Source organism: Etheostoma cragini, chromosome 4 (genome assembly GCF_013103735.1).
Source record: "Etheostoma cragini isolate CJK2018 chromosome 4, CSU_Ecrag_1.0, whole genome shotgun sequence".
NCBI classification, from domain to species: domain Eukaryota; kingdom Metazoa; phylum Chordata; class Actinopteri; order Perciformes; family Percidae; genus Etheostoma; species Etheostoma cragini.
This window is the reverse complement of record NC_048410.1, coordinates 27,752,540-27,765,188: the sequence shown is the minus strand read 5'-3', so window position 1 is coordinate 27,765,188 and position 12,649 is coordinate 27,752,540. Positions and strand designations below refer to the sequence as shown.

At 41.6% G+C, this 12,649-nt stretch overlaps 1 protein-coding gene across 4 annotated transcripts in view; it reads right to left on the bottom strand.

The window, feature by feature from the left end:
• The window catches only part of LOC117942667 (rho guanine nucleotide exchange factor 10-like protein), a 78,235-nt gene that overhangs the window by 4,825 nt on the left and 60,761 nt on the right, over positions 1-12,649 (bottom strand). For all 4 annotated transcript variants that reach the window (XM_034868261.1, XM_034868263.1, XM_034868262.1 and 1 more), the window contains one exon: positions 7,299-7,399. In XM_034868261.1, the coding sequence (XP_034724152.1) occupies positions 7,299-7,399 (101 nt within the window). The remainder of the gene's footprint in view (positions 1-7,298; positions 7,400-12,649) is intronic.

Sequence of the window (12,649 nt, the reverse complement as noted above, 5' to 3'; positions counted from 1 at the left end):
TGCTTAGAAATTAAGTGTTAACGAGCAGTTGGACAGGTGTACCTAATAAAGTGGCCGGTGAGTGTATATACACAGTGTTTATATCAATGAGTTGACATGCGTATCACTTGGGCTTATTGTAGACCAGGAAAACAATATGCCTACAGCCAAGTTATATTAGTCTCTACAGCAAACGCAGTGCACACACCAAGACATAGTGAACTCAGAAAAGATCCAGGAGTCAGAAATGTAGTGTCATTTTACAGTTGAAGGTGAAACGCAAGTCTGGCTCAACAGATCTACATCGCCAGGATTAAGCCTAACTCTCGCGCCCCAGATGTCCCTCCCCTTCCGCTATCTCCCAGGATGGTTGTGATATAAAATGTCACCACTTTATCATCTTATCCTATTAGAAATTTGTGTAAAATGTATAATTAGCAAAGGAATTCTTGAGTAACGGCCCAAAAAAACACATTATTTGAGGTCAGGGTGACCTTGATCTTTGTCTTCCAATATTGAATGAGTTAATCCTCAAGTCCAATGGAAGTTTGGGGCAACTTTAAAGAAGTTCCCTCCAGGCGGTCCTGAGCCATCACAGTTACAAGAATGGATGACGGACAACTCAAAAACGTGATGCCCTTCGGCCACGGCTGTCGCTGGCACGAATGCATAAAAACTACAAAAACATATTTGTGTTTTTGAAAGAAAACAAACTTCTTGGGGAGAGGTGATGTGATCTGTAGTATTTTAGTCGGTTTGTTACTTCCTCAGTCTAAAATTTGTGAAAATGAAAGTGCTATGTTGCCATACAAATATTTACTGCAACTTTAACACTATGTCACATTTTGTGTTTTGAAAAATGAATTATAGAAGAGTTCCACTTTTCTGCACTTTATTTATCTAGAATTTTAGCTAAAGGCAATCAATATGAATGAGATTCCACAAGCTTCAGGCTAAGGTCAGGTCTACCTACTGTGTACACAGTCCCGGTTACTGTACAATAACTATGTGTAAAAACATCTTTTGGGCAGGTGTAGGGTTGGAATACTAAGAAGGGAGATTAAGTTTCTCAGTTTCTTCATTCCAATCATGCTTTTGTTTCAAGTCTTTTGCTGATGAAGATTAATTTGCGGCGCATGGCGCTCTATCAACCCCAGTGACACAAAGGGCAAAGATATGGACTAATTAAATACACCAGTGCAATTGATATTTCCCATGGATCAATGAGAGTGTGGGATCTTTTAATTAAATCCCTGATAATGTTTACTAATCATAAACATTTCCCATGTTTGAGTACAGCGAGATAGGGAGATAATCTTTGCCGTTTGACAGATTAATTTTAGGGCTAAGGAAAAACCCGTCTAGCACACACCATACAGCGTGATTCCCTTTTTTTAGCGTGAGAGACCTTTTAAATGTTTCTATTAAAAGTGGTATCAATGGACATCTTTCTAGCTTCCTTATTGAGTTTGACAATTTGAACACATTTGACAAAAAGGTAACAGTTCCACATAAAGTATACCTATTTTAATTTAAAACCAAGGCAAAAAACAGCCATTGCAGCAGCCAAGCAATCTGAATCCTCGGCTAATGAAAGCAAAGCCCTCGCAGTCTCTCTAAAGCCCGTGCAGCAGGATGGATTTTGCATTCTCCCCCCCCCACCCTTGCTCGTCTCCTGTGCGGTATACATTGGCATGGCACAGGTTATCGCGCAGTGGATTAAGAAGGCGTGTCAGAGTGTGTGCAAGAACCTCCAAGCTACACTCCACTCATCTATTGATCCGCGTGCAGGGGAAAAGCGCGAGACCGGCACACTTAGCAGTGTAACCACAGGCAACAGCCCCCTGCCTGCCCTCTGTTCCCTGCAGTGGGACTGATTGCTTGTCTCAATCATCCCCCCCCCCCCACCCACCCCCGAAGCCTCTCCTCCCCTCTACACACAAACACTTACGCCCATACAACCTCAACAGCTTCCTCTCTTTGCCCACATTCATTCCTCTGGCTTCTGTCTCCCACGTCTCTGCGGCAATCTCTCATGATTTGACGGCCTCTTGTTCTTCCTGTGAGGGCCATCAACGTCTGCAGCCTTAACCCTGTCTGAAAAAGGGCTGGGACCGCATGGTAGGAAGCTATTCATTCTGCAGTGAGAAAGCCCATTAATTAGGAAATGCTTCTGGCTATTTCAAAAAGACCCTTCAGAAACAGTAGGGCCACTCAGAGAGGCATTGAAAATGCGGAGGCACACCAGGTTATTAACGGACCCCGGGGCTTTTGGCGATGCACCACTGCGGGGTAATTCTCACTTTCTATTTCAAGGCCTCATAACTACCCCACGTGCACTTACAAAGTGACGAATGCTGTTTACTGAGACTGTCTCCCATCAGGCTCGGTTGCCATATCGTATCATGTAAAGCCTGACCACCAGAGCATCTTCTACATCGCGAAAAAACTACGACGATCTCCAGGAAATTCTCAGGGTGCAAAGGGCTTCGGAAAAAACCTCATAACATTAACTAGGTATTGTTAATGAGCAATACACTGATAGGATTGTAACACAGCATGCAGGAAAGTGACTTAAAGTCACTGATATTCACACGTGTGTCACAGGGAAGGCTATTAAGTACAGCAGTGGGGTATCGCTGCGTTTCCTCTAAATGGAGGGAACAGGATAAACACTGGTGTGAAGATGGGTCTGGGAAAATGAGCTTTGTGATGTCTGATCACTCACTAAATCATGCATGAGAACATTAGCCATTTGTGGTGTCCAACATTCAGGGACGTTTCCGAAGCGCGGCACCCATTTCAAACTAAACCAGACCACGGTTCGGTGCTTTTGAAATGCCGATGCAACTGTAGGTCCCCCTTGAGCGCGGGGCAGGCCTGCCTCTGCCTGAGATGGCGAGGAAGCCTCGGTGACAGCACACCATCCGTGAAATTAAATCAACAACTCACTTATTGTAATTACATTTGGCTAAATGGGAAGGCAAAGTGTGGGTGTAATGCAATTAACATGTAATTGTCATCCTGACCAGGTTGGTGCTGATCTATTTCCCCAATGGAGTCAATGAAATCCATTTGTTTGCAAGAACGATTCGATGAGTCCCAGCGCGTGACAGTCCTGCTGTGTATGTAAGGGCGTCACGCCTCTCCAGATCCACGTTTCGATTACATTTCGCGATTCTAAGGTCACGGTTCGATTCTCGATTTTTAGAAGAAAAAAATTAAAGCACCGTTTTCTATGCAATTTTTAGACTAGACTTGCATGCAGTATTTATATGTGACCTTTTATCCCAATGTAACACTACATTTTCAAATGTAAAACATGTATTAACAACATAATGTAACAATGACATATGTCTTCAGTCAATTGGAAACTTTCCAATTTGTCACAAAAGACTTGCCGACGATGCCAAGGCAGACAGTTTTAGCAGCTGAGCAAACAGAGAGCAACGCTGCATTCCTCTAACTTGTTGCTCTCTCTAATATATCCAATATAAGCTGCTCTGATTAGGCTACATGATGAGCATGCAAGCTGAAATCCAACCGTTTGGTTTGGTCGGTGTTAAGCTATTAGCAGAAGGAAATGCCGCTAGCTGCTAGGCTAATGTGCAACGGTAAACAAGTTCGGTCGATGGTTTTCCTGCATTCTGACTGGCTGTAATGTTGAATCGCAGCACCTCAACACGTCTGGGTTTTTATCCGCTTAGCAGAACGTGCAAAGGCAAAATGTGACGTTTTAATTAAGGACCCTTTAAGTGTTAGGACTGGTACGTTGACGTACCCAAAAAAAAAAGTTATCCGCTGAAAATATAGAAGTCTCTTTAGCCATGTAAAGTCTCTTTAGCCATGTAAAGTCTCTTTAGCCATGTCATGTCTCTTTAGCCATGTCAAGTCTCTTTAGCCATGTAAGGTCTCTGGGAAAAGTCTTTCTGGGTCAGTTTTGGTGCAGTTCCACTGTTGACCGCTAAGCCCATGGTTGCATTGACACGTGGCGCTGTTCCTGGGGGGGGGGGCTTGGGTGGCTGCTTGACAAGCCGACTGTTTGTGACGTAGCAGTCCATTCCATTTTTAAACTTGAATTTTGAGATTGGGACTTAATTTCAATCCATTTTAATTTAAAATCAAAGTCGTGACACCCTTGATTTGTCCTCACGATCACATATCAGATACCGTATGTGACGTAAATGCTGCAGATAATTACACATACTTATTAACTTTTTACAATCACCAATTGAGTTATTCACATATTTTGATAAGGTAATATCACTGTAGATTTTTAACTGTTTATTTTTGGGTTGAAATATTTTTTAAGTAAAAATTTAAATTACTGGCGCCCAGATGGCTCGGTGGGTGGGGCAGGCGCTATGTGAGGAGGTTTGCTCCTCGACGCAGCGGGCCCAGGTTCTACTCCGCCCTGTGCTTCATTGCATGTCGTTCCCCCTCTCTCTACCCTTTCATGTCTTCTGCTGTCCTATCAAAATACAGGCTGACAATAATTGTCAAATTGTACGTTATTTCCTCCTCAAAAATAGTACTTACATAGTTACTGATATGGTCATAACCACTACAGTGCTCAATTACCTATTTTTGAGGAGGAAATAAACTACAATTTGTCGCCGCGCAGGTAGGACACACACTACACCCCCCTGGCGCTTGGGGGATTGTTGCTGCGGGAGGCGATGAAGGTGGGGACTATGGCTACCTGCCAGGCTAAGGGATCTACCACACAGATCGACACTGCCAAGCCTCCTACTGCTGCGTTTAAAAAAAAGCCTGGCTGAACGCACTTAACAGCTAACAGCTAGCTCTAGCAGCTAACCAGGCAAGAACAAGACTGGGTGGGTGAATTAAAACACTGTCTGAGATGAAAACGCATCTTGATTTTACGTAAGGGCCCTGTTCATGTTGTACAAACATATTAATTGCATTGTGGGTCTGTTAAGAGGCCCAGGGGCACTCTAAAACTTGCCCTGTTAACTGCTGTTTTAATTCAGCGGGAGCTTGTACACGTAGCTGCAGTTGCTCCGTGTTGCCTGCACCGATTCAGGTTGGGGGGTTTCAATCGAAAGTACTAACATATTTATAGTGATCAAGATTAACATAAAAACTGGCCGCAATTCTCCTTTAAGTTTAAATACATGCCGTCTGGTAAATGAATATATACTGGTTAAAAGACGGTCTTTATTCTGTGTCTTGAGCTCAATATTTAGAAATCATGTCTTGACTTCACTTCGTTTTACTCCCAAAAAGCTTTGTTTTTCTCTAATTCTTGTTTTATTCCTTACAACTCAAAGCTTGTTCTCCTTACACATAGCACCTCGACAAGCTGGTGTTGAAGGTACCGAGGCTTATTGTTGTTCTCATGGTAACTTGCCCTGAATAGCTATTTGCTGGAGGCCTTTAACCTTAGATGTGTCAAATTTCCCCTGATCCGTCGAGTCATGACACTTTTTTGAAGTTGAAGAAAGGAAAACATTTCATGTTTATCTTAACACACAGGAGTATAATGACTGTGGCAAGCACTCAAGGCTACAAGGTAATAAGATAGCAAATCAGACAAAGACAAATTGAAACTGGCAGTTAGTGCCATCATGGAGTCAATCAATATGATAGTAAAAAACAATGTGCAATATTAAGATTTTTATAGCATCATATCCCTGGCCTCCAGGGTCTTTAGGCTGTGTTTTCCATGTAAAAGATCAATAAGTTTTTTTTGTGCTTTTCTTTTAAAGTAAATGTCTAATACATTCACTTTATTTCATTAGTTTGAGCAAAAGGAGTTTTAATGACTTACTTTTTATGCTCATCAAGCCATACTTGATATTGATGTTCTCTATGAACATTGTTGCGGTAGTGGGGCTCCTCGTCTGTGTGACAGCTAGGGATAACATGCATGATTTGGCTGCTGAATATCACCCGTGTCCACACGGCAGCCATAGGGGAGGAGAGCTGCACGCTATAACAAAGGCCCGCTGCTTATCAGTAGACCTGCTGTGCTGCTGATAAAAGGCGTGAGCAACAAGGAAAAGGCTTGGAACGCTGCGCTTCACTGCATCCACGGCATCCTCCGCCTGATGTTCCTGATGCCGCAATGACACAAACCATAAGCAACCAGCTCCACTCGAGAGTCTACAGATGTAATGTGTGCTTCACGCACCTCTATACACCCACGGTGGAAGGCAGGCCAGCAGAACAGGGGAAGTATCCAGTGCTGTGTGTTCTTTTTTTATTGTAACGTGCAAGGATGGAGAATCTCAAGATACAGGAGAGGCAAAGACACAGGTAAGCACAAAACACTTCAGGCTACCTCTTGACCATTACCCAACCCAAGGGTCATTGATCCTGTATGGCTCCACTCCACTCAACGAAGCCAGACGTTTAATTGAGTGTACTTTAATTTACCTACAATAATTTCCGCTAAAACCTTGACTGTTTCTGTGCCGACACTTACTGCAATAGCCTCTGGGATCCAAGAGGCCACAACAATACGATTGGAGATACACTCAAGTGCAGTGTTGAGAGACATATCGCATGCACAACAAGCCCGGAATAGAGTGTGTGCGACAAGGAGGAGCGCTCAAGGCGAAGCTGAGCGTAGAAACGGATAGGGAAAAGAGGACTGGGGTTGGTGAGTGGGTTGAATATGCGTGCCATCATGGCCAAATAAGCAGATTAATGTCCTCTATAGTTCCGTCTCTGCATTTGCCACTGAATGACAGCACGCATTGATGAACCCCAGAGAGGGAGACCTTCGGCGTGGTCAGACTGCATAGTAGGCTTCGGTCTGGGCAGAGTAAGGCATGTGTTGGAGGAAAAAAATAAATAAAAAGGAACTGTGCTGCTCCCTGCTGGGCAGGGTCTGGCCATTTCTTTCCTATATAAATGTCGACTGCTTATGAATCCAAACAATCCATTATATAGTGAAAATTTGAAAGGGGGAGACATAGCCTTAAAAATCACAGAATTTAAGAGGAATTCTTTTTCAAGACCTAGCATCTAACCCAAGTCCTCATATGGCACCACAATCTTTCTTGAATGATGAGTTGGGTTTGTTTTCACACAAGATGGACGGCGTAAATGTAATTTAAGACCCAGTTAACAACCAAATTGAGAGTGTTGGTTTTTCTGTGATTATATAAGTCAAAACACCAGTTTTGCACTTGGCCAATAGAGATTGAAGCAAACGCTATTGATGCTTCTTAGCCTCTGACTTAAAACAATATTACATTTCATTGCATTACATCACCCTGTTTAAATAGAAATGGCATAGTAATCCTTCCTGTGTTTGTATCTGTGTGTGTGTGTGTGTGCGTGCTTACGTTGTGCGATCTTGGCCAGGTGCAGACGGTTGACCCAGGAGATCTTACTAAGGGGGTTGGGCGTGTTGAGAACCACCATGAAACTGACCGGACGCCCTGACCTGGAAGAGGACAGACAAGCACACACAAACACACAGATGTATTGATATTTGTCAGAAAGTCTCTTCACCGAACACCACAGACTTTAACCATTATTGCTGGTTTGGTCTCATTTGATCCGGTCAGACAGTTGCTGAGGCGTAGGAGTGACCCTGGTATTTGCGAGGATTTGACACCAATATAGAGATATATATGGGCTGTAATTGCATTTCATTGTGAAGCCCTGTATTGCGAAGTGGCAGTAATGTTTAACCCTGGACCAAATGCATTCCTTTGACACAAAAAGAAGTGTATGCAGTGTTTGTGTTTGTTAATTTTGCAATTTTGTCCCTGAGAAATTACTTTTATATTAAATATCTGTCTGCAGAAGACAGCCCTGACTTTACTGCTACATGTATTGGATTCCCTTTCCATGCCACCACAAGCCAATACCGGAAACCATAGACCATGGGAACCAGAGACCAGAGACCAGAAGCCAGAGACCATGGGAATGCTGGAAAAGGAAAAGAAAAGGAATATTCTTATGGTAAAAAGAATATTGCCGCAAGCCACAATTCACGGGTTCAAACCCTTTTCCTGTCAAAGCGCTTTCACTTGACGCGATAGTCAATAAATCAATGATATCATGATAAATCATTGATCTGGCGTAGTCTACCACAGATTGCAGCAAAGGAGCCTTGTGAGGAGAACGTTCTAGTTGAGAGTTGGAGGAATTTAAAAAAAAAATTGGTTTCAAAAGGCAAACGCAACAGCTGCAGTGTGGGAGCACACAGATTCAATCCGAATGGCTATGGTAAACCACTTAACCTGATAGAGCCGGCGTGTTGGATTTGTTGTAAAACAGTCGCAACACAACAAACATGCACATGCACCTAAAACCCAATCATCCGGTGCGGCTTCCACGCTGGGGAAAAATACTACAGATGGGCCGTCTCCGTCTTCACTGCAGTACACAATCACCGGGGCGTTTAGACAACAAACAAAGTGCATACGACAAAATCTCTCACTCTCTGAATCTCTCCCACACCCACCCACACACCCACACACACACCCACACACACCTGTCTTTGGGGCACACCCTGTTGTGGACAGACCGCAATTCACTTTCGCTTAATTTGAACAAAGATGGAGAAATTATTTTTAAAAAGCTTTTTGTTTTGGTTGTGTGTGGTTTTTAATTTCTATTTTATTTATTGATTTTGGTGAGGTTTGGTTTTCACTCCAGTGCATTTTTATTAACAGAGACTGAGAGTCACTAGAAATTCTGGGACAACTTATCGTCCAGCAAAATCGGCAAACGTCGGAGGTTTCTTTCAATCACATTCCTACACTCTGAGACCAGACTGCAGGGCCTGGGATTGAACCCCCAACCTTCTGATTGTGAGGGAAACGCTCTACCAGCGGAGCTAAAGCAGGCTTGAGACGCAGCCCCATCGCCAAAAGCCATCGCCATTAATTTCATCCCTACAACAGATGCAGCTAGGACTTCGATTTGGCCCCCCTTTTATCGGATTTGAACAAAACTCTGTATGTACGTTCAAGAAGGGGCGTTAAATGTCTCCATCATTTCAGACAGGATTGCTACAACAGAACTTGAGTTATATGCAATTCGCTGGCAGCCCAGCACTTTAGGAAGTTCTTTGATTGATGGTGGCCATGTTTGATGTTGAATCTTGCTCATTTACAGTAGGAAATGGGTTTCGCGGTCGCGCAGGACATATACCAATGTTGGCCTTGATAGAATCAAAATTGATAAAGTTCTATTAATTTAACTGTTTTTCACATTATGCAAATTAGCTAAATGGCTTTTTTTATAGAGCATATTGAGCTGGACTTGTGTCAGGAATATCATGTCGATCAGACTCACCGTGTGAGGGGCGTGACCTTTAACCCTCATGTTGTCCTCGGGTCAAACTGAACCATTTTCCTATATCAATGTTCTTTTTATTGACCCAATTGTAATCATCCAAACTAACATGATTGATTCCACACAACGTCCTTTGGTAAGTACAAATCTCTACTTTCATTCATTTTGGGGTGTCTTGTGCAATTTTATAGCATTTGAAAAAAAGTTAAGTGGTTTTCACATAGTATTGAATAAAAGTTGACATATTCCAGTCTGTGATCATCCATCAACATCCACATACTTCCTACTTTCTGCTGTTCTAACTCAAACATTAGGTATCATTTCCTGTAAATGAGGTTTAATGAACATAAATAAATAACTGTAAAACTAAAGTTAATAAGTTAGTGTTACGTAGTGTTGAAAACGTCAAAACAAAAGGGACACACATTGAAAAAAAGTCTTTTCAAGTGTTGAAAAAAGGGACAAAAAATAAGAAAGAGTTAAGAAAAACAATTAAAAACCTCAAAAAAGTGTAAATTTTCAATTTTGTTGGAAAGACAACACAAGGGTTAAAAAATAAAAAAAACTTTGTGTTTGAACCCTAAAAATCCAACTTCCCAGGGAAGTAGCACATTTCAATCAAAGTAAATAATCACTTTGACACCACATTTAACCCTACAGCCGACAATAAAAAAATACTATGACAGTAGCTCGACAGGAACCATGGACTTTTCCATCATCTCTTCCTTTATTCTGAACCTCAGGTAGAACTCACTAGGTGGTTTAACATCACAAATCACACATTTTGTGTGTACGCAAAGTGTTGGATTCTTAAAAATGGGCAAAAGTGCATTTTTGACATATACTGCAGATGTGCTATATAAAAAACGAAAAGCAGAACAACGCGGTCAGAGAAACAAGGCACAGTCCAGCAAGTTAAGGCTCTATGATTTCAGCCTGTATGACCGGTCACAGTAAATGGTTTCTAGTTGGGTTCTGATGCTCAAAATGCCACTGGTGTGCTGTCTCTGCTGGGATCAGGCCCGACCAGTACAGGCTGTGATCACTTAGGCTTTTTGATGCCCATTCAGACACAGGAGACCAGATCTCAGACGTGTGTGTGGAGCTGAATCAATCATTAAGGCTCCGGCCAAATTGCTTCTATAGTATCCCGTATCGAAAAATGCCTCATCATTCAATACAAAATATCAATACCTACGAGTAAGTGAGCCAATCAGCATGCTTTTACCAAGATCTTAGAACGCTGGTGATGGCTAACGTTACGCGAGGTAGAGGCACAAAGAAGCTGGAATGTGTAATGGAATTTGTTTTTGTTAAAATGAAGTTGATAAAATTGGAATCGAAAAAAAGTATGGTTCAGAAACCAGTATCAAAGTCCTGGAATTGGAATCATAACCAAAAATGTTGACCGATACCAAGCCCAAGTGTGAGAGAGAGAGAGAGAGAGGTAAGAATACATGTGCACAGATTATAAAATGGCAGAAATCCTTTAACACACCATCAAAACAATCTTATTTTAATATTAAAACACCCCTTCAGGCTCATTGCTTGCTTATGTAAAAGGCTACACAGCAGCGACATATGGAATTTTGTGTAATAAACAAACCCATAACTACTAATATATGGCTGAAACTTTCCTTTAACTTCCAAATACACAGCATTCTGGGAAACCAAAAGCAGACTTTCTGTTCATGAATTGATAATGTTGTTCAAAACTTTAATAAATAAAAAGCCAAACATATGTTCTGTCTTAGGCACTATACTTACTAATATATGCCTATATTTCCCCTCTCAGCGCATAATTTAAAGTTTACCAGAGTTGAAAAATACCCTGTCTTCCCCTTCAATATAAATCACGTGAACATTGTTTGCTTAAGGACTTGTAACACACCAAATCACACGCTTTTCTATTGGAATTTGCATTTCGCCTATGTCCCTGTATGGTAATTTAGGTAATTTTGACAAGTGGTAAATATGTTGTCAATGTCCACATTTTCTCACAGGTGTGATTAAGGGTGTATTTCTTTGTGGTTTGCATGCAGATTTCAAGAAGCCATTTATTGTTTGCCAAAAAGTCATATCCAAAGAAAACCATCAAAACATTGCAGACAGCAATGCAAAAATAAGGGAATTAAATTGCATTTAAGGAAGTACAATCTGAAAGAAACTGGTGTCAGTAGTAACTGTATTAAAGTCATTGTTATCTGCTTTTATTGAAGCAGATAAAAGGTGTGTATCCCTTTTTTAATAAGGAATTATATAGAATTTATTTGAACGGCTTCAATTTGATGGGATACATTTTGAACTGATTATTCATTATTCATGATCAAATGTGTTTATTACTGTAAGCCACACAAGTGGAGAGAAGAGACTTTAGTCCAACTGGCTCTCCATTTGAGGATTTTAGACTCCTTTAGTGTTGCCAAATGTGACTTTCACTTAGTCTACCACAAACTATCAAGTGTTGTGTCTCCTTTTATTACCTCAGGTCACTCCTTATGGGTTGAAAGAGCTCCAAATTGTAAGTAGCTAGTAATGCGCTGCAAAGCACAGGGCAACGTGAAGTAAACAAATAAATGTCAAAGTGTTTTTACAGCCTGATCCATCACGGCGGCTCAGACTTTAAGCGTCACCAAAATGCAACCTAGGGTTTTTTTTGTGAAGTAAAACTTTCATTTAAAAGCATAATCAGGAAGGAAAGGCCAGTCTTAAGATTTACTGTATTTTTGGTCAAATGGTCTTTTGAATGGGAGGGCTAGGGGCTCTACTATGATGGCATCAAAAATAAACCAAGAAGGCTCGAGACAACATGAAACTTCCATTAGCTCTTGGTGTTTCCGGTCGCTGACTAGTCCAAAAAAAGTCGATCTCCAAATGCAACGTAACAGGCAGGAGAGTAAATACGGAAAGCTCCTAAAGCTTAGTTCCATTCAAATGCACAGATAATTTGTCGTTAGTGAAAAACAATTTTGGAACTTGTAGTTGAAAAAGGAGCTTCCAGTGCTGGAACCCTGTGATGCAGCATGGTGTGAGCTAACAAAGTATTTCATCTATACAAAAGACAGCAAAGATGATTATACCTTTCATATGTCTCGGTGTATAGACCATATGTGTCAGAATCGGATTTCAGCCAGTTTTGTGAACACAATAACTGCAACTGTGATGCTGTCCCCTGGCTGACACTTTTACCAGGTAAGTCTATTTTTTTTATCTGATCATTCAAGCGGCTGTGTAACTATTTGAGGCATGGAAGAACGCGGGGAAGCTATCCAAAGAAAGATAACAATATATAAAAACAGAACATGCCATCCTCTCCGGGGAACCATCACCTTATCGTGGTGGAGAGGTTTGTGTGTCCCTATGAACCTGAGGGCTGTGTTGTCTG